The sequence below is a fragment of the Setaria italica genome, chromosome V (assembly GCF_000263155.2).
Source record: "Setaria italica strain Yugu1 chromosome V, Setaria_italica_v2.0, whole genome shotgun sequence".
Taxonomy (NCBI): Eukaryota; Viridiplantae; Streptophyta; class Magnoliopsida; order Poales; family Poaceae; genus Setaria; species Setaria italica.
The window spans coordinates 9,824,046-9,849,522 of NC_028454.1; the positions used below are offsets into that span (position 1 = coordinate 9,824,046).

At 47.0% G+C, this 25,477-nt stretch overlaps 4 protein-coding genes and 1 non-coding gene across 8 annotated transcripts; 2 read left to right on the top strand and 3 right to left on the bottom strand.

Moving 5' to 3' along the window:
• Window positions 1–712: 712 nt before the first annotated feature.
• LOC101784738 lies at window positions 713–1,773 on the bottom strand. Its single transcript, XM_004968248.3, has one exon. The coding sequence runs from the start codon at window positions 1,667–1,669 to the stop codon at window positions 965–967; it is 705 nt and encodes a 234-aa protein (XP_004968305.1). The 5' UTR covers window positions 1,670–1,773; the 3' UTR covers window positions 713–964.
• A 5,177-nt stretch (window positions 1,774–6,950) lies between these two features.
• Window positions 6,951–7,032, top strand: TRNAS-UGA. Its single transcript has one exon. It is a non-coding gene; the product is annotated as a tRNA-Ser (tRNA).
• Window positions 7,033–7,858: 826 nt separating this feature from the next.
• Window positions 7,859–10,611, top strand: LOC101785133 (proactivator polypeptide-like 1). 4 transcript variants are annotated; one of them, XM_022827261.1, is made up of 6 exons: window positions 7,859–8,117; window positions 8,646–8,741; window positions 9,128–9,288; window positions 9,376–9,573; window positions 9,679–9,738; window positions 10,144–10,611. In XM_022827261.1, exons 2-6 carry the CDS (start codon window positions 8,651–8,653, stop codon window positions 10,291–10,293), a joined length of 660 nt encoding a protein of 219 aa, XP_022682996.1. In that variant the 5' UTR covers window positions 7,859–8,117; window positions 8,646–8,650; the 3' UTR covers window positions 10,294–10,611. The 4 variants fall into 4 exon arrangements, with proteins under 4 accessions (XP_022682996.1, XP_004968308.1, XP_004968307.1 ...); XM_004968251.4 differs by having other exon boundaries at window positions 7,860–8,122; XM_004968250.3 differs by having other exon boundaries at window positions 7,861–8,117; window positions 9,104–9,288.
• A 293-nt stretch (window positions 10,612–10,904) lies between these two features.
• On the bottom strand, window positions 10,905–14,968 carry LOC101786066 (mini-chromosome maintenance complex-binding protein). Its single transcript, XM_004968252.3, has 14 exons — window positions 14,696–14,968; window positions 14,211–14,324; window positions 14,016–14,123; window positions 13,774–13,899; window positions 13,639–13,686; window positions 13,166–13,276; window positions 12,898–13,056; window positions 12,730–12,804; window positions 12,506–12,619; window positions 12,195–12,397; window positions 11,906–12,041; window positions 11,554–11,778; window positions 11,336–11,403; window positions 10,905–11,237 (listed from the first exon to the last, which is right to left on the bottom strand). Exons 1-14 carry the CDS (start codon window positions 14,882–14,884, stop codon window positions 11,123–11,125), a joined length of 1,791 nt encoding a protein of 596 aa, XP_004968309.1. The 5' UTR covers window positions 14,885–14,968; the 3' UTR covers window positions 10,905–11,122.
• Window positions 14,969–17,252: 2,284 nt separating this feature from the next.
• On the bottom strand, window positions 17,253–20,718 carry LOC101786470 (UDP-xylose transporter 3). The gene is made up of 8 exons (XM_004968254.4): window positions 20,501–20,718; window positions 20,201–20,408; window positions 19,375–19,559; window positions 19,022–19,089; window positions 18,811–18,943; window positions 18,305–18,466; window positions 17,936–18,208; window positions 17,253–17,648 (listed from the first exon to the last, which is right to left on the bottom strand). The coding sequence occupies exons 2-8, from the start codon at window positions 20,322–20,324 to the stop codon at window positions 17,523–17,525; spliced, it is 1,071 nt and encodes a 356-aa protein (XP_004968311.1). The 5' UTR covers window positions 20,325–20,408; window positions 20,501–20,718; the 3' UTR covers window positions 17,253–17,522.
• Window positions 20,719–25,477: the final 4,759 nt, after the last annotated feature.

Here is a 25,477-nt window from a genome sequence, read left to right on the forward strand (position 1 = left end):
GCCGGTGCGGGAGCGGCGCGCGGATCCTGGTGGCGTTGGCGGTGCGGGAGCGAGAAACCGGCGGCGCGTGGAGGCCGCCGGCGGAGGCGGGGCGGAAGCGGCGGGCCGAGGCGGGTGCGGCGCGCCGAGTCCCGCGCGGGCGGCGGGGCGGGAGCTGCGCGCGGAGAACGGCGCCGGAGGCGGGCCGACGCGTGAGCGGCGCGCGGAGGCCGGCGGCGGCGGCGGGGAGGGAGCGGCGGGCGGAGATCGGGCGCGGCGCCGGGGTGGGAGAACGAGACAGAAGTGGATCTGGCGGAGGATTGAAGACGGGGGAGAGAGAAAAGTGGGGTAGAGAGAGAAAAGTGGGGGAGGGTAGGGGGTAAAGAGCACCCCATAAGCAAAATAAGCAGCTCCAAACTTGCTTATTTGCTTATGCATAAGCAACTTATAAGCAAGTCTATAAGCAAGGGTGTTTAGGTCATAAGCAACTTATTTGCTTAAATATAAGACCAAACAGGTTCCTATTCACAACTCTCTCTCTCTCATAAATTTGAGTGTCCTCTTTCATCATAGGGACTCATAAATTTTTCTGAATTTCTGGGAAAAACAGGTTTCATATAACATATCTTTTCTGAAGTCTGAACTGAGCTGACCGACCAGCCGACCAGGCAGGCAATCAGTTTCAGGAAGCAAAAGCAGACCATACACACATGACACACCACCATTCACGAGGGGATCTGAAATCACATAGCCATGCACCATGCTATGCTCATTACATTATTGTGTTTAATTTACACACTGTTACACACTTAATTCACCATATATAATACTTTGATAAGCTCCTCTTGAGTTTTTTTTTCAACATTACTCCGTGAAAGAGACATACAAGGCACACGGTTAAAAACATGCAGAGTAATCAAGCTCAAGCACCTCTCCAAGCAACAGCGGCGACATGCATGACCACGATGGGGGTTAACGAGAGGGATTACACCTTCTGCGCTGAAGTGGGCCCATGGCCGCCGACGGACGCCAGCGCGCTCTTCACCGTCATGGCGACGCGGCAGCCCTTGAAGGCCCTGAAGCTCTCGTGCCGCACGCTGAAGCACGCCGGCGCCGGCGGCCGCTCGTCCTCGCTGTCGACGGCGGCGTCCCCGAGCGAGAACGCGTACACCCGGCTCCGCATCGACGAGCAGGCGGCGGGCGACTGCGCGCTGCGGAACGACAGCGACGACGCCGAGGAGGCGGCGGAGGAGAACGCCGACGACGAGGAGGAGCAGGAGGACGCGGAGGGCGAGCCGGACGACGAGGACCTGCTGGACCGCCTGTGCAGGATGATCTTGGGCAGGATGGCGCTGAAGAGGCTCATGTACTGCTTGGAGTGCTTCTTGCCGCCGCCGCCGGCGGAGGACTTGTGGTGCCTGTGGTGGGTGACCTGCTGCCTGGCGGTGTAGTAGGACGGCGGCGGCGTGAGCGGCGGCAGGGTGGCCGTGGAGACGGCGTCGTTCTTGGGCGTGCCCGGCTGCGACTCCCACATGAAGGGCACGGACCCCGCCGACGCGACGCCGTAGTACACCCGGAAGGACGGCGCCGCGGCCGAGCTCTCCCTGGTGAACAGCTTGGAGAAGACCTTGCTCCCTCCCTGCTTCAGCTCGAGAGGCTCCTCCTTGTCCTTGCCGGTGATAGCCGCCATGGATACCGATGCGGTTGCAGAGAGAGAGAGAGAGAGAGAGAGAGAGTAGAGAGAGAAGCAGCAGGGAGGAGGAGAAAAGAAAACGGAGAGGTCAGGTCAGGGTGTGCAGCAAGTCTGCAAGTGCTTTTATGCACCTCCAGAGACCACATGGACAGTTAATTACTAACGGCTCATTATCTGCTAATCACTGATCGGATCCCAGGAAACAAGAGCTGACTTTTGACTTGATTTATTAGGCTATAAAACACCAGCTGGAATTTACTGAAGTAAAACACTACTGCCGTGCAATGTGAAAGAGTAGGATCAGCAACGGCACCAACATGCAACTCTGCTGCTGGTACAGACTACAGACCTGCAACACCCATTCCTTCCTTCAAAAAAACAAAAAAAAATACTGACAGGAATGACAGAAACTGTGACATCGCAGTGTATATATGCAGACAGACAATCCTCTCTGCTCCTTTCCTTCTCTTTAATTCCCGTTTTAGTATACCAAGCTTCATTTGTAAATAAAAGCATGAAAGCGTACTTGCATATGGAGTAGATAACCATGCATGTGTACAAGTATTTTTTTTATTGAAATGACAAGAACCAATTTTTACCATACTGTTAAAATAGTGAAAACACTTCATGTACATACATATAAGCTAAGTACTATAGCCGTTTACAACCAACTCTTCTTTCACTACCAGCTTTTGAACCCATTGATTAGGTTCAGTCCTAGCCAAGCCACCGATCAAAGGGATTTGATTGATCATGGATCATACGTGACTGATCCAAGTTTATTTGAGCTCTTGACTTGGCAGCACTTTTTTCTTTAAAAAAAACAGGATTTTGGCTGGTATCACTTGGTAGCTGCTGCTTCTCTGCAATCACTTTTCTTTTAAAAAAAAACCGGCGACATTGCTACTGCAGTGGCATGCATCATGGATCACCATCCTCATCAGTTGCGCATTGATGACACATCTGCATCTACGCGTCTACGTGAAGGCGAGAAAAAAAAAACCCATCAAATCAATCCATGCAATGCACCAGCAGCCCCCATCCGCGCCATAAATCCCCACATTTTTGGCCCACGGAAGTTTGATTTGGACGTTAGTAAATCTGTTGGGTTGATTTTGTTTCCTCAGCAATCGCATATAAGTATATTTTCTGTCTGCGATGACAACATGCATATCTGATATCTCACTGTTACTCTCCCATTACCACTAAAAATAGTAAAATATCTAGTCCGAGTAAGTGACGTCTTGAGTTGTCTTAAGCCAATTATTTATTTTTTTATAGAAACTATTTAAATTAGAGACCGTGTTTTTTTCTCGAATCACACAGTATAGGCACAGATGATATACGCACGCACGCTCGCCCCTATAAACACACGCACGCAACCCTACCCCTATGAGAACCTTCGAAAGACTAAGCCGGTAAATCCTCGAGACCGTGTTAATGTCCAAAATATCACTTATTTTGTGACCAAATGAAACATATGTTTTCGGACCTTTATGATATCATTCAAACTAAACCGGCGCGGCTTGTGAAAGGGCCTCTAGCCTAGTGGTTAGAGTACCTGAGTAGCATCCAGCAGGCTCGAGTTCGACTCCCCGTGGGAGCGAATTAAACAAGTCTAGAATAAAAAAAATTATAAAAAATATAGGTAGAAGCTTCCTCTGCTGACTTCGGTCGAAAAAAAAACCCGGCACGACTTCTTCTTAATAATAATAGATACCAGTGAACATATACAATGACAACAATTCATCAAAACAAAAAAAAATCAAGAAAATATCCTTTCATTATTCCGTCCTTCTTCTTCCCCATTGGTAGATGATGAAACAATCAGCACGTTTTTAATTTGTTTTCGTCTAGGGCACAACAACACAATGCGTGGTCACCTCAAGCCATATGCACATCACATTTGCATGGGCAGAGAAGTCCCTGCGAGGAGGTTGCTCTCATCCCTCCTTATCACGAGCTTTGGAGCCATGTGGATCGGTCAAATTTGAGAAATAAAAAAACCGGAAAGTTTGGGACTTGGTTTTCAAGGCTCCTCTCAAATCCACCTTCACCCTACTAGCAAAAGCCCTCACTTCTCACTCAATAATTCGCGTCTCGCCCCCCTTGCATTGCATTGCACGTACGTGTACACTTCAATAACGCAAAGCACCCGTGGGACCCACAGGGACTTGTCTTAAACCCTAGGTCATCAAGAGCCTAATGATGCCGTTAGCCGTTAATAAAGTGGGGCTTTGGTAGTTACGTCAGTACATGCATGGCACTGTTAAGAGTTAACGACGCCAGCATGCATGCAGGCCTCTCTTTTTTTTAGCGAGCAGGGCCCCTCTGCAGCAAGCAGGTAGCTGGACTCGTCACCAAACGGCCCGCAGGCTTTGAATGCCGTCGCTGGGCAGGGCCCGGCTCGGCTCTCGATCGAGGGAGGACGGGGAGGACGACGACGACGCGACGCCGAGGGCGGTAACCCCCCTTTTTTTGGTTCATTCGGAGTTTCACATACCACGGGGTACGGTAATTTAATGTAGAAGGCGGTCAAAGAGATGCAGCTTTCAGGGACGTCTGGTCACTGGTCAGTGGTCTCCCTTCTAGGCGGCTAGGCCTACCTAAGCTAGGGCTTTGCTGTACGAGGAGTGGGAAAGGGAAAGGATCGTCAGAAAGGATTGATTGGTCGGAGTACTGATGCATGTAGTGTAGTAACACGGTTGTTTCTTCTTGCTTCTTCAGAATTAGGGATCCGTTATATGTTCAGAAAAGAATGGGAAATCTGGTAGTACTGCTCAGCTGAGCATTCATCTTGTCCTCTGATCCTCAAGTTCTCGTCAGCCTCGCTCCTAAATCTGCAGGTTCATTAGATCCGGTTGGGTTCCTTTAGTCCATAGACTAAAGTTTAGTCTGGATTAAAGTTTAGTCCATGAACTAAAATGGACTAAAATGGCTGTTTGGTTCCTTGACTAAAGTACTTAAATGCCATTGAACAAAGATCTTTTTACTCTTATTCCCAACCCACTTGTTACCCCTGTGCTGCCCCCTCCTAGCACCAAGCACCGCCCATCTTCTCCGACACCTCCCTCACTACCGCCCCTCCGTGCCGTCAGCCTCCCTTCCTCCCTCTCCCTGCCGTCCGTGCGCTGCCCCTCTGCGCGCTGCTCGCCATTCCTTCGCGCCGCCACCCGCCCTCCCTCCCTCTTTCCTCCGGCACCTTCCTCCCTACCACCCCTCTGCTCCACCTCCCATCGTCCTTCCACCACGCCCTCCCTCCCTTTCTCTATGCCGCCACCCGGCCAAGATCCCGGGGCTCTACAAGAGCAAAGCGCGAGTTAGCGCCGCCTCCGCCTCCCCGCTGACCCCTCCTCTGCCTCTTCCCCACCGACCCCTCCCTCGCCTTGCCGATCCTGCTTGACCCCGCCGCCCCCACCACCTAGTGGCCCCTCCCGCCCCTCCCCTGTTCCCCGTCAGCGTCGCCGCCACCCTATTGGGCTCCCCTCCCGCGGACCCCCCACGACCGTTGTCGTCTCATTGCGGCACCATGCCTCGGGCGCCAAGCACTCGTGGAGGGGCGGCCGCGCGACGGGAGGGAGGCCGGCGACGACGGCGGCCGGCAGGAGGGCGGTGGCGGGCGGGAGGGTGAGGAGGGGAGCAACCAGCGGTGGGGGGGAGGAGGGGAGGGGGACCGGCAGTAAATGAGGTGTGGGGGTGTCACCAACCCCTTTTAATCCACTTTAGTCCAGTTTTGTGGACTAGAGGATTAAAGGCTTAGTCCAACCTTTACTCCACCTATTTGGGTGTTTAGGGACTAAAAAGTGCAAATTTTAGTCCACCGTGGGAACTAACACCCCTTAGCGAGAGTATGAAGCTAGCTGACCTGTAAGTAGTCAGATGACAGCCAGAGCGTAATTAAGCTCGAGATGGGTTAGAAGAATGCATGCAAAAACTAATCCTGGAATCGTATCCTAGGTTTTAGCGCGAGCGAGCTCGGGGTCCTGCTCCTGCTTCGGTGTGCGCGTCCAGACACCGCGAGCGAGTCGTGATGCAGGCCTTTTGCTTCGCCACCCTCGATGTAGAGCATCGAGACTTGAGATGGTCGATTGCCAATCGAGGTCGCCCACACCTTAAACCAACCCGATCCAGCCGTAAATCCAAGAACCGCGGCACATGCCTCGCTCTCTAGCCGTCTAGCTTTGGAGTGCACACTAGAATGCATTAAAGTTTTCAAGTCGCTGGCCGGAAAAGGTTGTTCGTGCGAGTTCGTCGTCGGCGTTCGGCCTTCATCTGACAGCAGTGTTATCCTGACTGACGATGCAGTGCTGAGAACACAGTGGCGTCTTGTTCCTCTTCTTATCCTCTGCGCCGTCGTCCTTCTGACCTTCTGCCGTGGTGCCGTGCCGTGTTGCCATCCATTCCATTATCCATCCTGCTACCGGCGGCGCCATGAATTTAATGGCGAAACCGACCTCAGTTATCGTCTCGGGAAGCGGGAGGCCGGGCGCCGGCGGTTGGATCCTTGGCGGGCGGTTGCCTAGCCAGGAGGGAGCGTGCGGAGTAGTAGTAACTATACGGATTCAATGGGTGACACGGATACCGTAGCTGCCGGCCGCCGTAGCAAGCGAAGCGTCCCATCCGATCCAGCCGGCCGGCGGGTTCTTTACTTTCCTGAGGTTAGGCCTTGTTTAGTTGGCGAATTTGGGAGGTGCCAAATTACTGTTACAGCACTGTAGCACACTGTAGCGTTTCGTTTGTATTTGTGAATTATTGTCCAAATATTGACTAATTAGGCTCAAAAGATTCGTCTCGCAAAGTACAACAAAACTGTGCAATTACTTTTTAATTTCATCTACATTTAGTACTCCATGCATGTACCGCAAGTTTGATGTGATGGGGAATCTTCTTTTTGCATAGTGTCAAAGTTGGAAGTTGGGAGTAACTAAACATGGCCTTAGGGTCGGGAGACGGGTACGGCTACAGCTACGGCACCGCACACTAGTGCATTAACTCCGCTGTCACCTCGTACTTGGAGTCGTGGGCATCGTATTCGTATTGTATGCCACGTCGTCACTCGCCGCAAGCTACGAACAGCAGTAGAGAGAGTCTAGTGTGCAGAGGCCTGCACGAGAGAGGCGAAGTGGATATGGAAAGAGTACGAAATTCGTCTACCTGGCCCAATTTATCGATTGGTCAGGCCCATGGATCTCCACAGAACCTCTCTTCGGCCTGCCAAGGGCCCAAACACATTTATCAAGAGATTAATTAGTTTTACTTAGGAGTTTTAACAACAAGAGTCGATATGTCCGAGTGGTTAAGGAGACAGACTTGAAATCTGTTGGGCTACGCCCGCGCAGGTTCGAACCCTGCTGTCGACGTGAACATTTTTTTTCATCCTTAGATTTATGGGTTTATTCATTATCACCCGCAACTTACATATTTGTTTTTTCGCTACATAATATTGTCATTTTTTCTTACTAATTTGGTGGCCTGTCGGTGTTGGTAATTGGTCTACTGGTCCCTTACAATATGCGAATGATGCTAACCTCTACCATTAATTCAGTATCGGCGGTCTAAACTACTTGAACAAAACAAAAAAAAAAGGAACCTTCAGATGCAGATGGGGATTGTTAAAAGTAAGACCTCCCCATTACAAAGACATGCACCTGCTTCAATATGCAAATGATACTGACCTCTATCATCCAATAGCAGAATATTCCTTATTGGCAGTCTAAACTATTCAACAAAAACACACCCAAAAAAAACTGGCATCTCCAGATGCAGATGGGGATTGCTAAAAGTAAGACCTCCCCATTGCAATGTCATGCACCTGTAGTCCTGTATTATTAAACCCTGCCTTGCAACAGCTCCAGCAGACAAGTAATGATGTTCTAAAAAACAGGTAATGACGGTCTTCATGCGTGTATTTTTTTAAGAAGTTTCTCCCTTATTTTTACGAGGAAAGTTTTACATGTTTCTTATCTCCTCATGAGTTTTTTTATTAAAAAAAGGAACGGGATCCTTTTCATCATCAAACAAGCCAATCTGCTTCAGGAGGCGTACTAATCTAAGTAGAGGAATCCATTACCCAAAAGAAAATTAGGAACTTCATTAAACTATAAAAGAAAATTTGAGTGCTGTATATTTTCCTGCACCCCTGTCCTTTTCACCTCATCCTTATTTTTCTTTCCTGCAACTAGTTCAACCTTACCTTGTAAGAAAGGATTCCTCCTTTCTAGCTCCTCCTAGCAACAATAGAAGCAAAGTCTCTCCAGTTCCCACCCACTACTCTAATCTCACATGCTGATGCATCCTCCTAATCCAATCTCTTGAACCTTTAAAACCAGAAGAAAATTAATAGTAATAATTGCAGGAAGACCCCAAGCTCTCTCCTCTCCTTCCCCTTCCCATTCCAATTCCAAGAACAGGCCAGCGGAGGAGGGGAGAAGCCCAAGTCAACCAGGTCAGGTGAGCTTCATCTTGCTTAGCTTCTTCTTTGCTACCGCCCGTCGGTTCTTGATTTTTGCTCTGTCCAGTTCGACCCCTGTTCTTGCATCCATGGACCTTCGATTCTTCGAAACTCGAAGCTATCCGGAAAAGAAAAACAAAATAAGAAAAGTAGGGAACTAACTAACTAAGGGAGAGTGATGCAAAAATACTAGTACCGGGCTTCTTTTAGCATAGCTTCGCGGGGATTAGGCTTTGCTGGCGGGGACCGAGCTGAATCTGGAGAATTTGGTGCTCCGAGTGCGGATGCAGAGGGATAGCCCATGCTTCTGTTCCCAAGTTACCTAACTCTGTACGAAATAGCTACATCTTGAATTGAGCGCTTCCGTAACGTTGGGCTGACCGAATCTGAAACTTCTACTGATTTGGTTTTTGCCTTTTAGAGAAGCTTTACCCAGGTTTTCTGCATCTATCAACTGCTCTGATTTCACTAGGATTACATTCTTTTAGTTCTGTTTTTGTAAACTGACCAAGTGGTAAGCAGGTACGATGTGTCCAACGACGAGGCCAGCGTTTGTGCTTGCACTAGCTATAGCCTTAACAAACGAGGTTGCTGAGAGCAGAGATTTTAATATCTTGGGTAAGTTTCCAATTTAATTATTTTTCTTCTGTTGACTTTTATTTGTTCCATAGCTATGTTTTTTCCTGATGATAATGCTAAGTAGACTAAGTGCAGTAATTGTGTGAAGCCTGAAGTGTTCTACACTTCTGCGTTAAGATATCATGAGCTAGTGGTAGTCACAACCATTTTATCTAAATTCCCCTTCATTTGATGAGTTTGTATTTGTATTTGTAGTAATTCAGTGATTAATTATAGAAAACTATTATGGCTAATCCATCAATTCTACTCACCCTACCTCCAGCTTAGCGTATGTCTTATAGAAATTAAAGCTTCAGAAGTGTTGTCCTTTTGATCGATCTCTTACGTTGTGTTCAATTCAGCTCAGAATGGCTTGCCTGATGCAGCCAAGGGACCAGGGCTAACTGCAGCCAGTGGGAAGTTGTGTCAATTATGTGAGCAATACTCAACTGAAGCATTGCTCTACCTCAAACAAAACGAAACCCAGACTGAGATTCTTAGCATTCTACACCATGAATGTGCAAGCCTTGCCCCTCTGAAACAGCAGGTATGGATAACCTGTGGTTCCTGCCTTGGGTAGCACATTTTCAGGTGTGTTAATCTATCAGTGTGTTGATCATCCACTATGTTGCAGTGCATCACGCTGGTCAACTACTACGTACCCCTTTTCTTCTTGGAGGTTTCAATGGTTAACCCTGAAAAATTCTGTGAATCAGTTCACCTCTGCAAGCAGGGAATGAAGATTAGCTTACCCACTCGGGAGGGTACTTGTGGTTTATGCCATCACGTTATTGTTGAAGTTCTTGTCATGCTTAAAGACCCCAACACGCAGGTAATAGCAGTGTTTTCACTCTCTGTCGACAACATTCTCTGCATTGTATACTACTTTACTTTGTACATAATGTAATGCCTTTCTATGTTTGCTGTAATTTTACAGCTTGAGGTTATCGACCTACTCCTCAAAACATGCAGCAAGGCGCAGAACTATGAACAGCAGGTGAGCTGAGCTAAAAAGAATCTCAGTTATATTGAAATATGAGTGCATCAGCCTTTATTAATTCATATCAGACAACACCGATCAGTGAGAATTGACAAACCTTGAACTGAATAAACATTACTTCAATTACTATTGTATTTTCCTGTTTTCTCCGTTGTGGCTAAGCATGTACCAAGTTCAGATACCTTAGCTGTTGTCGAGTACTTTCACATCAACACCTACAGAATATTTTCTGTAATTAGGTTATTCCCTTCTCCCTACAGCTTTGTATCAATTAAATGGTAGTACTACAAAACAAGGGTTTCCTTCTTTTAATTTTGACATTTGTGACAGTTTGCAAACGCTAGGGCTAGCTCTATTTTCTTCGGTTCGTACTTCATAACAATCTTCCTTTCATCCTCCCAGTGCAAGCGGCTGGTCCTCAAGTATACCCCGCTGATTCTGGTCAAGGGCCAGAAGTTCCTCGAGACGAACGATGTCTGCTCTGCGATACATGCATGCAGAACAGGCACGCAAGCATCAATGGAGAACATACCTCTATCTGCCACTCTGTGAAGACGATGTGAATCAGTATAAGGCTTATCTGCCTAGGAAATCAAATTGGAGAGAAAAGATGAATGTCAGGTCGGATGACTATCGGAACTCTTCTTCTCTAGTGCTGAAACTGTATTGATTGGTTAAAAATTCGACGTGCTGAAATCATTGGGGTAAATTTGGAGCCTTATCCACTGTTCTGTAAACTATAAACTGAGCGCCTGCAGCCATCTTCGGCATTGGATTGAGAAGGTGTAAGAGATTATTATATAGTAATGTATCATCTATTGTTTGTAACTACCGAGAATTAATTCAGTGTTGCTGTCAAATGTTCTGTAATTTGCCCGGGAAAAGGTTACTTTACACAAAAACTTAAGTTTGTTTAAAATTTTGAAATAGGAAATTTAAAAATCAGAAAAGGTTCATTTCATTGACCATAAAAAATGATCGGCGTTCGCATGATTCACCTTATGAACCATACTAGAATGCATTTAAATTCTCGCATAGTTAAAGACAGGTTCAATTTACTTCAAAATCTCCATTATGTTATGTAGCCCATTCATGACAATTTAGCATTCAGGCTACGATAATTCTAAAGTTGAAATTACAGATCTGGCACCGGCAGTGACATCCCAGAAGTAAACTTCAAATTTGTGCAGGAGAATATGCGTGGCATAAACTTGAGAACAAGTGATCAAATAGCTCGCATAGGACGACAGCTGTTACAGAAGTCCCACCATGGCACCATCCAAACTATCCAAGTCTTGATTCACACAACCTAGTACTATACACATCACAGCATACCACCACAGCAAGTGGTGTAAAAACAAATGCAAATGCGGCTTCAATCTCATTGCAGCCTCTGCTTTCTAAGCCTCTCAAGCTCCTTCACCATCTGCCAGTGCTCCAAAGAAAGACTCTTCTCGCCGAAGCTTGAGGCCATTATTTGTGCCATTGTTAGCCATCTGCAGATCAGAGGAAGTTAAGTCAGCTCAGCAATGATTCAGAAGCTTCCCTGCCAAACTATAAGACTGGTATTTTCAACTGTGGCATGAACACAGACCTGCTAAGTTCAGAACAACCCAAGCTCCTATCATCGCGCATGGCACTGACCATTTCATCTTGAATCATCTGCAATAAGATGTGCAAACATTATGCAACTCATTAACCATGTCATGCAAAATGGTTTAATTTGGATGTTCGGAATATGCATCTTTGGCAATAATGTTCAAGGTTTGAAGATACATTGATAGATAGAGGGTGGTGTAAGGGGGTGTTTACCTGGTAAGTCTCAGGTTCAGTGGACTGAGGAAGAGACCTAACTGTGGCCAAATACCATCTCCAATTCTCAAGTTCCTCAGAACCTGCATCAATCGTGGGAACGGAGGATGGACGAAAAGGCACCACCAAGTCTGAAGGAAGAATGTTTGATTTTCCCTCAGAGAGAGTAAGTAGCTGCACATCAGTTGCCATATCCAGCTTGTAGTACTCAAAATCATAGTCGACCTGCAAGCAAATTCAAAGAAACTTAAATGTTGTTCACAAACAATTCACATAAACCTGTGGCCAGCAATGGCAGTGGTCCTGTAACTAGACATTAGGCTCAATATTGTGAGGATTATTAGTTTATTACCTTCTGTGACTCCATTAAATTCTTGAGCAGCATGGTATTTTCCACACCTTTAGACGTCAATGATCCTGTCTGTAAAAGGGTCTCATCAAAGGTCAGATGGGAGCCTTGAGGTAGCTGCAGAACTCCTGTGACCAACCTACAGCAAATGTTGGGGCAAGCATAGGTTACCACTTTAGCTTTAAATGAAAGTTCATTTGAATAGCAGTAGTTTTTTTTTAAACTCATATATAATATATTGGTAGTTATGTTGCTGATGTACTGTTGATAGGGAAAGCTAGACATGATGTACCTTCCTGATTTGTTGTCCTTTCTAGGTTGAAGCGTGGCTGTGTTCAGATACTCTATTGACATAGGGATGGCTTGTGAATATGGCACCAATTTCTGGATCAAAGAATACAGTTGATTCCCAAATATGGAAGCACTTTCCCTGTTAAAGCCAGTGAAATTCAAGGAGAGTCTACCAACAGTAACCAAATCCACCCTATTGCGAAGCTGCACCGAAATTAAGGGGCAATAATGTATTATTGAATATGAATTGCCTTTGCAAGAATCATGTAAAGATCCTTATAATTAGAGCAGCCGGTTAGTAATCCAACATACTCTGGATAGAAGATGCAACAGCAAGCACTGGGCTGCAAGTTCATCGTTTCCTAACACCAGAGTGAGGTGTGAGAGCAAAGACTGTCGGATGCCTTTTAATATGCTAGGTGAAGGCTGCAAGACCAAAACAAAGAATAGAATTAGCCTATTAGTCCGTGTATAAAAGCAAGTGAAACTAGCAAACCCACTCCAGAGTTCAAGACTACAAATTTGGTGATATCTACCTCAACAACAGGAGGCCTTGAAATAAAGTCATGAGGTGATAATTTTCTCCATACCAAACAATGAAGTCGGGGCACCTATACAATCATTTGAACGATCAAAACTCAAGGCAAAAAAAAATAAAACTGGAGCAAAAGATAAACCTAACATTTTCCCCATGAATGTCATACCTTGCTCGGAGGCAATTGAACTATTACATCTTCTATGAGGTCTAACATTATATCGTCTGGGTTATCACTAGGAGCAGCAAGTTCTGGGTCAAATGTATATACACCAATGAACTCAATAACATCATTTAGCTTCACCTGGCTATCAGGCATGTCATAGACCTGCAACGAGGAAATAAAGGTGCCAACCATAAATAACACAAAACTGAAACAAAATCAGAGAAATCTTTTATATTTATTTCACTCGCAAAAAAAAAATCTAGGTCTCCACCTTCACTAGACATGAAAAGGAGCTTCCAGGTATATGATCACCCCTATTCATCTCTGGCACACCTTCTGCCACTTCATTTGAACCGGATGAGACATGAACATCATCTTCCTTCTGCAAATAAGAAGGGGATCGAATCAGATTATTAGCCAGTTAATTTATTTTTTATAAGGTTATAAGAAAACTAAGCAATTAAAGTAGATACTCATAAATCAATCAGGTTATCAGCCATCCTATCTTATTAGGATACCCAGCTATCTTCAGAATAGGAGAAAAAACAGGATGGCATATACTCAGGGAATCTTGTCAGATGAAGCTCACAAACACAAAACTAAGCAAGAAAACTGATACACGGAAAATTCTGATGTATGCACATGGGCATAGAAGAAAGCAAATATGAAATGCTTCCTGAGACAAAAATGATCATTTTGTATTTAACCTTGTGAAACTGAAAGCAAATTATTGACAACTCTTACCGGCTTCTTGCAGAGCGCAGAAGACTCTTCATGTCCATTTTCTGAAACCTGATGGAAGAAAGGCATTAGATGTCAACAGCAAGTATTAGAAATAACAACTGTATTTTTATTTGCAGGGACCGGTACAAAACATACATCCATATCATCTTTATCTCCATCTCTTTTCCTTTTCTCTCTTAATTCAGTTGCCAAGCAGCTTGACATCCTGCGCAGATCAGGTCCTGGTGAAGACTCCATTGTCCAAGAATTTTGTCCAGGCGCCTGCAATAAACCAATTACAAATCCAGATGAACTCCATTTCCATCTGGTGGCCATTTAAACAAGGAACTTTTAGGGTTACATAATGAAAAACAAATGCCCTGGAAGAAATGACATACAGGCACACAGTGAAAGAGATGACGCTCCCAAAGGTGAGAATCACAAGGATGTGGCATTGAGAACGGTGAGAAATCAGTGAACTTGTTTGTCCTCCAAGTCGACCCATCCTACACAGGTGAAACATTAAAATAAGCGTCAGAGGCACTAATGGCAGCTTTAACAAGATCTTATGAGCCTCAGTCCACGTCCAGTACCTTGAATGCACCAATGTAGTACTCATTCCCAAGCATGTCCTGAACCATTCCCCTGTACCGGACGAGGGTGTTTGGTTTGATCAATCCAAGATTTGAAGCATTCAACACCGGAACCTGGAAATATTTTTGCTTGGCATTAGTCACTAGAAGCCTCAATTACACAAAATGTGCTCAGCAAAATGGAACTCCTGCTCCACCTAGGACATGAGAACATAGGTTTCTAATGCATTTACTCACACTGACAATAGTAAATCTGGTCGAAAATCCTAAATTGCAAACCATTTCCTGTAATCTTCTTTCAGAGACTCGTCGAATCATTTTTCCCCTTACATATGCAGATGATCGATGCAACACATTATAGATGATGCAGTTCACGTGACCGATTGATTTGTATCTTGAATCAACAACCAGATCCATACTAAGTAAATCAGTGTAAAATAACAAAATGCGCACACGAATTCCGGGAGTGAGGATGGATATTTTACCTTGTCGAGCCCGTCTTCCTCGAGCAGAAAGGAGCGGAAGAGGTCGCAGGCACCCCAGTCCTTCCCCCGGAACGCCGCCACTGGATCGCTTCCTCCGGACTCCGCGGCGGCGGCGGCCGCCGTCCGCTCGAAGGTGGCGCGCACCGCTCCCAGTGGGTTCCCGACGAGGTCGTACTGCGGCCCCACCATCTCCTTTCTCTTCTTCTCTCACGTTGGAGTTTTGGACTTGGGAGTCGGGAGCAATGGCGGGGAGGTGGATAGGCGAGGGGAAGGAAGGAGGGGTGGGGTGTTAAATGGCTGGGGGTTTCCCGCCATAGGCGGCGGCGCTTCCCGCCGTTTCTAGCCCCTCTTCCCGCCATCGCTGTTGGGCTGGGTACGTCTATTGGGCCAAATTTTACATACGAAGAAAGTTAAATGGGCCATGATCCCTTACACTCCGCGGTTCCGGCCCTTAGTGCTATTAGGCCCAATGTATGGGCTAAAGCAGGCCCAATTCAGTACATTGGAAGAAAGGAAATAGGCCTAGATTCATACTATCTGGCTGGAATGGTGGGGAAATGGAAAAAAGTCCTATTTACCTCCCTCAACCACCCCGCGTTTGCTTCGAGAACTCGAAAACCGTCCGTTGTGACTCCTCGTGCTCGTGAAACCGGACACATGACCTCCTCAATTCAATTCCACTCTAGTTTTGTCCAACGTGGCGCTGACATGCGGTGGTTTTGAACCGACGTGGCGCAGGTCCACGTGTCAGAGATAATAGCCGTGGCGCAGGCTCTTCCTTTTTCCATCTGCACCGATAAGGCGCCACCCTCCCTCTCCGGCATGGCGGCATCTCCGCCATGGCCGAGCCAGAAGCTCAAGGGTCAGGGAGGCGGCGGTCAAATGCTCGCCATCCGTGCATCGTGCTGTCCATTGGCCTGTTGCGTAGTGGTAGTCCTCATCAATCTGGAGCCGCGGCGCGTGCGGGAGCAGCGTGGAGATGCGGCACGCGGGGCAAGAGGAGCCGCAGGTGGGAGAGCTCTGCGAAACTACAGCTGCCGGGGCCCGGGGAAGCTGGTGCAAAGGAGAGCTCGGCCTCGAGCGAGTGCGGGGCGCGGGTCTCCGCCGCCGCCCGTGCTGCACTTCCGTGGCCGCATGAAATGAAATCTGAAGAAATTCCTCCAAATGCATCACACATATATAATGCAAAATAGTGACAGCAAAGATTTACCAATCCAGATCGTTGATTTCAGCTCAATTTGGAACCCACGAGGACAATTTCAACTTTGATTTCACGTGTCGACAGCACAAGTGAGAATTCTTCAGCTGTCGACGCGCCTGCAGCACCCAGGATGGCTATCGCGTCGCCACTGGCTTCAGCCGCACGTGCCTCAAGAAGGAACGCTCCACAATACAAGCTAGCTTTGGATGAATTGGATCGTATATTCGGCAATCGTTTGATTTTGTTCCCAATCCAAGCAAATCCGACGGAGAGGGCAATGGGAGATCTGCTCACCGTTGTAGTGTACTCAGTCGCCGTCCCGTTGGTAATAGAATAGGGCAGCAAGAGCAGCAATATACAGGCACGCATCTCCGCCGATGGCTATGCAGTGGACAGGAGCTTAATTGAGCGGATCGAGTAGCTGGTAACTTGATTCCTATATTTTCCAAGGTCACTGTAGGAGCTTCGAGGCCACTCGTGTCTGGACCTTGGCGAGGTGCGGCCCTACACCTGGGGCAGAGGATGGGAATGGGACAACACGGAGAGGCGGAGCACGACGGTCTGCGGCGCGGGATGGGTGGGGGAGCTCGGAGATGGCCATTGGGGGGGAGACGCGAGAGAGCCGGTGGCCAGATAGAGCGGCGCATAGCGAGTGCGAGGAACAGAGCAAGGTAGAAGAAGCTCAAGAAGGTGGAAGAGGCCGACATATGGGGCCCACCGAACCGGTTGCCAGCTATGATGGGTGACCTGGCGCCACGTCGGACGAAACCGTAGTGGAATCGGGTCCGGGAGGTCACGTGCCCGGTTTTGGACTCGACCCATTATCCAGCGGTGAATAGGACTTTTTCCTGGGGAAATGCAACCACGGGACCTGCCAATTTTGGGCGTTGTTGGGTCGCAGAAGGCCCACCGACGTCTCACCATGCGCTCGTCCCCGCACCGGCCGCCGCCTGTGTCTTCGACGGCTCCCGCCGCCGAATCCACCGCCCGTCGTCCACCTCCACGCGCGGCGCTAATCCGTCGACTCCCGGCGCCCCCCGCCCCGATCCTGGCCCACTGGTTATCTCCCGAACCGCCGGCGTAGTACCCACCGCCTCGCCCCGCCGTTCCCTCGACCCGCCTCCTCCGGCTCCGGCGGCGAGAGAACAGGAGCTCCACAGGCCAGGCCGGACCTGCAGCGACCACGCGTGCCCTTCTGCGACGCGTCCGCTCGCAGTCGCGCACGCGACTCAGTATTTCCACCAAATTTGGCTTCTCAACGCCAAGATAAACTTCCACAGGGAACAAGGTGTTCATAAAAGAATTTACCGATCTCAGCATAGATCATCGAAAAAGAACTCTGCGGACCCCCAACTCTTTGGTAGCACAAAAGAATGTAAACTACTTTCTGTATCATGTCCAGCTGCCAAGTTACAGCATGTAGCGCATTCATTCAGATCAATCGTCTGGAATAGAGGAAGCAATAGTATCCTCTCACTAGTGAGATCCATTTACCAACAGTACATATAATATAACCCAGACAAAAAATGCCAAAAATGCAACAGGAACAGGGTTGCCTTCCAACCCTGGTATCTGCCTACTAAACTGAATTCTGTATAATACCATACACTAACGACAGAGCAATCTTCACGCCCTTGAGTACTTCGAGCTCCACATTGGTACCTTCAGGGGTTCATCATCTGGGGTACTGCCCCCGTTTTCAGCAGCATTTAAAGAGTCTGAGATCAACGGGTTTGACTCACTCTCCTTCCCCTGCAATGTTGATGCCATGCAGCTTCTTGTCAAGAAAATTACTTGAAAAAGTTACCAACAGCCACAAGAATAGAGACAAGCAGTTAAAAATTCTGCATATGAAAAGAATCTGACAAAAGATTACGACTAAAGATTCACAAAGCTTCGTTGGACAGTATTCAAATTAATGTGAGGACCTCATGTTTATACTTGAGTCACCAGATTAAAAAGATTTTCAATTTTGTGTTACATGAAATGATTCGAAAAAAAATTGATCCATGAAATTTTGCTAACATTGCAAAACGTACCTGAATGACTTGCGGAGAGACTTCTGCAGGTTTTTGCTGGGTCTCTCTAGTGCAGAAGTATGAATATAAAACCATCCCAATCACAGCAATTAGGATTCCCAGTATATTTCTCCAGCTAAATGGATCATGAAGCAGTACATAGCCAAAGGTGAGAACCAAGCATGTTTTCAAATGCCCAAGGACTTGGTAAGTTACAGGAGATGTCTTCCCAATCACAAGGAAGGTGCTGAAGTTTACTGAGACTGAAATCAGGCATGACAGCACAATGAAAAACTGCAAAGACGATAAAAGCAAACCTGGAATCAGATGAATTGATCAAGTAACAGAAATTAACTTAAATTGACAAAGCCTTTATTTAATTATGCTTACCAGAACTTGAGTAGTGTAATCGAAAGCAAAGACATTTTGGTTAGTCAAAAATCCATCAAGGAATGGACCAACAAGGAACAAGGTCAATGCTTGGTACGGGCATGATTGATACAGAAGCTGGGTTGAAGACACCTTGAACTTCTTCTGTATTGTATTTGTCATCTGATAGCTTGTTAAGGAATCAATATATGCATCACAGAAATATGCACATCACCACATTAAAATGAATGTAACGATGAACGATGAGTGGATGTCAACCACCATAGCATGGCACAAAGCTAATCTTACAATCATCAAAATGATAATGCTAAACAAGACACAGTGCATAAAATGTTTGAAATTTTATGTTCAACCAGTATACTAAATAATATACTAGAGGAAGAAGTAGCTTCTCTTGTTTAACATTAGGACTTTACCTTTCTGTAATATTAACAGCCTCAAAATATGTTGCAAGATTTACGTGAAGTTTGCATTTTGCAAATGCTTTGATGACAATGAAAGGATACAATTTGAGCAATACAGGTTGTGATGATTGCCAGCAGGGACAGTACAGATCCCACAGTGTTGAGTTGCAAATCAGTCACAGTTGCGACACCAACACCAAGAAGGAGCACGCTAAGTGAGAGTTTGATATTCCGGCTGCATAGTAAAGTCAGTAAAAGGATTAGAAGATATATTATCGAGCTGCATAAAGCACATGACATGTTACATACAAACCTAAATTTCTTCCTGAAGAAAAGGGTCTCCAATATAACAGTACAGGGAATAATAGCCAGCTTTGTCATCTGAACAAAGTATTTCATTATTAGTTCATGGAGTGATTAGTATGCAAGATAGGAGCGACAATATTGGTATCAATCTGAAAGCCTGTTCCTAAGATCTTCCCTTTGCCCATCTTGATGTACTGGTACCGATGACAGTACATCGGGTAAAATACATGGTTAATGGTTTTATAGTTTATACACACAAGCAACCCTTGGCTTCTCAGATAAGGAAATAGTGCCAAACAACTGAGTTAACACTTAAGTTTGGATTAATAAAAACAAAGCTAAAGCAAAAGTAATGTATACCTGATAGAAACCAACAGAATTGAAACCTAGACTTAAGTTGAGAAGTCCAATTGAGATGCCATTGAGCACTCCAAATCCCATGACAGTTCTTGCATCGAAAGGTTTGTGCTCAAAGAGCTTCATACATAACGCCACATGGAGAGAGCAGAACGTAACCAGGAGATGCCAGCTCGTCAAAGTAGTGGCTGCAAAACAAATACCAGTTGATTAACATTTGGAGGAAAACCTACAATATTCGCTATTGTTATCCGTTTAGACGAACTATCAATTTGCAACACGTGGTGATACAAGATATCCATGTACATTAATGCAATTGAATTCCAATGCAAAAAATAAAAAAAAGAACACCTCGATGTGTAATCAATTGCAAAAGCATGATGCCGTTAACAACTAAAGAGTAAAGAGACCGTTTTGGTATCGTTTAAGCTGGCTCCAGCTCCTTTTCGCGGCAATACCAATTCAAGTAAGACGCCTCAGCTGTACCATTTAAGCTGTTCATCCATTTTTCCAATAACACTATTCCAACTCAGAACACCAAATATTCGACCTACAGGTATACCCCTCGACACACAAGCTAATTTGCTCTCACTGAAATTGTGAAATCTATCGCAACACCAAGCCCCCCATGACAATTCACAGCACATACACAGTGCGCAGCACCAATTCCCATTCCCACTGCTCCCTGAACACACCTGCAACTAAATCCTGACCTCGCGTCACCGCAAACAGTACATGAGCAAACAAACATGAAACAGAAGCATCCAAGAACCAAACAGCAGCTGACTAGCAAGTAGCCAAGCATCTCAGGCAAGATTGGATCTCATACCAAAGTTGAAGCCGAGGGAGCTCATGAGGGCCTTGTTGCAGATGACGATGGAGACCGAGGACACCACCGACAGGCTCAGCGCCCCCACCGTCCCCAGCTGGAACTTCTCCCCCGCCACCCCCATCTCCACCGCCGCACCAGGAAAACAAGCGGAGGAGAACCAGAAACTCCCCGGCGCAACCAACCTAACCACGCCGCCGACCAGCACCTGCGTGGCACAAAGATCACATTTCGATCGAGCAAGTACAGCAAGAACACCAAGAAAGCACCCAGGAGCCGGCCTTTCCCGGTCAGACTTACCTCTTTGCTCCCAATAAACAGAATTCGGGCGGGCGAAGCTGGATCTGGGAGACAAGCTCGTGAATCTGAGAGCAGAACTGGCAATGGTGCGGGGACCTGAGAGGCAAGCAGCGACCGGATCGGCCGGGCTTTGGCTCCGCGGCTGCTTGAGCTGCTGCGGTTCTCGGCCTCCTCTCCTCCCTCCCCTCCGCTCTTGCTCGCTCACCGGAGACGGAGACAGGGGAGTTTTATACCGAAGATATTGTTGTACGGTCGCTTCGGGTTGGTGGTGGCTGAGGGGTAGATGTGTGATTGTTATTTTGTAGGGGTGGTCAAAGGCATTTCATTAGGGTCCATTTAGTTTGGAATATATGTGATTATGCCCACGTGTTTAATAAGATTTGTACTACTATTTTTTGTGTTTGGTATACTGTTTGGTGAGGTGTTTGGTGACACTGTTTGGTGGACTCGAGTATGACTTGGCAAGGTTCAATGTAGTGTCAAATAGGTCCAATACTTAATAGTTTTTTCACGACCGTGCCTTGGCACGTATTTCATTAAAAGGATAGAGCAAGATTACATATTTAAAGGGGTGTTTGGTTTCACGGACTAAAGTTTAGTCCTTGTTATGTTGAATGTTTAGATACTAATTAGGAGTATTAAACATAGACTAATTACAAAACCAATTACACAGATGGAGGCTAATTCGCGAGACGAATCTATTAAGGATAATTAATTCATGATTAGCACATATTTACTGTAGCATCACATTGTCAAATCATGAACTAATTAGGCTTAATAGATTCGTCTCGCAAATTAGCCTCCAATATGTGCAATTGGTTTTATAATTAGTTCATGTTTAGTCCTCCTAATTAGTATCTAAACATTCGATATGACAGGAACTAAACTTTAGTTCATGGAACCAAACACCTCCTAAGCAGTGTCATCTGGGGTGATGACCTGTTGTACAGAAAAAGTCTAAATAGAATTCACATTAGCACCATTCCTCCACCAAGCTACCAGGCTACCCGTGTCATGAGGAAGAAGAGATGGAGTGAAAGGTGATAAGCAAGTGAAACGTGCAGCTACCCAGGCGGAAGCCTCCTTAGAAATCTTGTGTACCAGCTGCATCACCGTTTTCTCTTCTCTGTTGAAGGTGTGTGCATTACGTTCAAGCCAAATGGACCATGAAGTCAAGATCAGCATTGAGTCGAAAGATTTTCTAGCCACATTGTCCACACGTTTCCTCGCCGTCATCCACTAGTCGGCCAGAGTGAGCTCTTAAACAGAAGGCGTTAGAGTCTGCCAGTTCACTCGTGATAGCATCAAGTGCCAAACCTCCCTAGCATAAGAGCAGCTTATGATCAAATGATTGATGGTTTCTAATTCCTGCCCGCAAAGAATGCAAGTATCATCGTCCTGTAAATTGTGCCTCTTACGTCTTGATGGCATCCAACAGCGGCCATGAAGAATGAGTCACATAAAGAATTTGCATTTAGTAGGTGCCCGTGCGTTCCACAAGATCCTTGCTCCAGGTATTTCATATTGTCCGATGAAAAAAGCTCTATATGCCGACGCTATGGAGAAGCGATGATCTTCTGTCCATTTCCAAAGCACCCTATCTGGGGTGACATCATCTAGCGTGATCATCTCCAATTTGTCTAGCAAAATCTGGACCGTTAGAGCGCCCGTGATATCATTGACCCATTTTCTATCTTGTATCCCTTCATAGACCATTCTTTTCTTGCGAATTCTAGGACCGACCGCCTGGAGCAGGCATGGAGCAATCTCAGCAATGGAGCGGCCTTCAATCCACCTGTTTGTCTAGAACAAAGTTTGTTTCCCATCTCCAACTTGTACTGACGTGGAGTAGAAGAATATCTTAGCCACCAGAGGTTCCATTGAATTAGTTAAGGCATACCAAGATCTTGAGGTGTCTGTTTTGTTTAGCCACAACCAACGCATACGAAGTGCATAGCCCATGGTCTGGAGATTTGTGATCCCAAGGCCTCCAAGAGCAGATGGTCGGCAAACTTTTGGCCAGGCTAGTAAGTAGTGACTCCTAGAGACCATTTATGTTCCTTTCCATAGGAAGGCTCTTCTGTGTTTGTCAATTTTCTTGATGACCCAGGGGGAGAGGGAGACCGCAATGGTTGTATGAATGGGTATGGCCGACATCTTGACCTTAACCAGAGGCACAAGGTCATTTCTTCGCAACCTTTTAGTAGATAGAGGGATCCCCAGGTACTTGCATGGAAAAGGCTCTAGGCGTTGCATCAACCTGACAGTGTGTTCAAGATCACATTGAATTGGTGAGATGAGACATTTGTCCAAGTTTGTATGAAGACCAGATGCACCACCAAATAAATCCAGAATCACTCCAGTGACGATCAGATCCGCTGCACTGGCAATAGGAATAACACGACATCGTCTGCGTAGAGGTAAGTGCGTTCTTGCATGGCATTGCTGCCTAGGGATGTCAAAAGCCCCTCTCTATCTGCCAATCTGATCATGGAATTCAGAGCTTTCATTGCAAGAATAAAGAGCATGGGTGACAATGGATCGCCCTGCCTGAGACCCCTGGCATGGAAAATTCTCCTACCTGGGGATCCATTCAAGATGACCTTGGTGCTTGCCGTGGATAACAACATACTGATCCAATTAATCCATCATCTTGTAAAACCCATGTGTCGTAGAATTCATAACAGGAAGGTCCAATCAACCGAGTCAAAAGCTTTGCAGATATCTACCTTGACCAACGCACATGGTGACTTTCGTCAGTGGAGAAGTTTCGCTGATAGCTGCACAACCCTAAAATTGTTGTGTAGAAGGCGACCTTGAATGAACGCACTTTGGTTGTGACGAACCAGATTGTGCAATTCAGGGGATAATCTATTGGCAAACATCTTTTTAAAGAGCTTATAGCAGCTATGGATCAGACTAGTCAGACGATAGTCTCCAATCTTTACTGCGTCAGGCTTCTTGCGAAGTAGAACCATGTAAGCCTGGTTGACCAGGTGAAGGCTGCGACTGTCAAAGCACTAGAGAGCATGGAAGGCGCGCATGATGTCATGCTTAATGACCGGCCAAGCTGTTCTGTAGAAAAACCCATGAATCCATCAGTGCCAGGAGCCTTATCTAATGGAAGCTCTTGAATCATTTTCTAAACCTCCTCCTCTGAGAAACATTGATCAGTCGAGGACAAGTCAATAGATGGAGTATCCAGGCGTTGAAAATCCAGTGAAACCGTTGGTGGGGAGGCCAATCCAAGCAAGGCATCAAAGTACTAGAAGATTGCCTCGGCTTTAGCTTCTTCATGTACAACATCAAGGTGACCCACCCTGAGCGAGTGAATATGATTCTTTCTACTGCGATGACATGCTTGTAGGTGGAAGAACCTTGTGTTGGCATCACCCTCCGCTAAGAAGGTGATGCGTGATCTTTGACGCATGATGGTCCGTAGTAGAGATGCAAGGCCTAGGCATTTGAGTTTCATCTTATTGCGAAGAGTTTGTTCATGATGTGCTAGTGTTCTGTTTTCCTGAGCCACATCAAACCTGAGCACCAGCTCCTTGGCAATTTCTAGTTGAAGCCGAACGCTACCAACATGTTTGGCACTCCATCTCTTCAGTGCAACTGCCGTATTGCGAAGCTTGTAGTCCAAGGTGCGGAAGATGTCGGCTTCCGACCATCCAGGCTTGTTACACAGTTTGCATGTAGCCTTCGTATTTCGGCTAGATATTTTCAAAACGGAAATGTTTGAACGAGGTAAAGACGCAACAACTTTGCAGGAGAAGCGAGGCATGATCTGAGCACTGGGATGACAGTGCATGTAAGTTATGATATGGGAAAGTCGACACCCAATCCTTAGAGACAAATGCTTTGTCAATGCGTACCAAGGTTGGGTCCAACCGTTCATTGCTCCATGTAAAAAGGTGACCATGCAAATTGTAACATCCGTAAAAAAATCACCACCTTAAATCACCCGTTAAAAATCGCTTGCAAAATCTTTTTACCGTTGAGCTCCCGGAATTCTAAAACCTTCCCGGCGATTTCGCCGTCCCGGCACCCAAGCCGACAGCCATCATTTTATCCATGCCCGTAATTTTCGCCGCGTGCCGTCGACAGACCGCCGCGTGTGCTCCGACCGCGTGCCGCATTCGCCGCCGGTTTCCCCTTTTTCTTTTCTCTTTTTCCCCCTCCCTTTTCTTTTTCTTTTTTCTCCTTCCTTTCTTCTTCCTCCTTCCTTCTTCTCTCTCCTCCTCCTTTTTTCTTCCTGGCGCACGCAACCCGGGCGCCATTACTCCTCTCGGCGCCCACTTTCCCTGGCGCCATACCCTCGGCCCCCCGCACACTCGGGCTCGTGCCACTCGGCCCGACCCTACCGGCCGCGCGCCGCCCCTACGGTCGCCCCACGCCAGGCCCCGCTCCGGCCCCGCCGGCGTGCTCTTGCGCCACCCACGCCGACCCCATCCCACGCCTGTCGCGGCGCCGCCCCGGCGCCCGTCCCCCACCGCCGGCACCACGGTCACCCGAGCCCCTACCGCCACCGGCCGCCGCCCGGAGCCCACCCCGCCGGCCACCTCGCCAGCTATAAAAGGGGGCCATCCCGGCCGCCCCTCCCAAAGCCGCACCACACCCCATCCATACACCCCCTGCCTTGCTCCCTCCCTCACCGAGCACCACCACCGCCCGTGCACCGCCGCCTATGCCGCTCCTCCCGTGCGCCGTCGCCACCCGAGCCACCACCAGCCGCCCCCTCTCCCTCACCAACTCCCGAATGTAAGGGGCAAAATGGAGCCCCTCCACTTCCTTCACGACCTTTAGCATATCGTCAGAGGCTCCTGTTGCTGTTCATTCTTGTTTGTGTTTGCGCGCGGTACTTTTCCATCCTCCGGCTCGCCTTTAATTTGGTCAATATGTTACATACACTTAGAGCCTGTGTGACCATAAGGTGTTTTAATTTAAACCCGTTACATCGTAGTTTGGATGCTATTA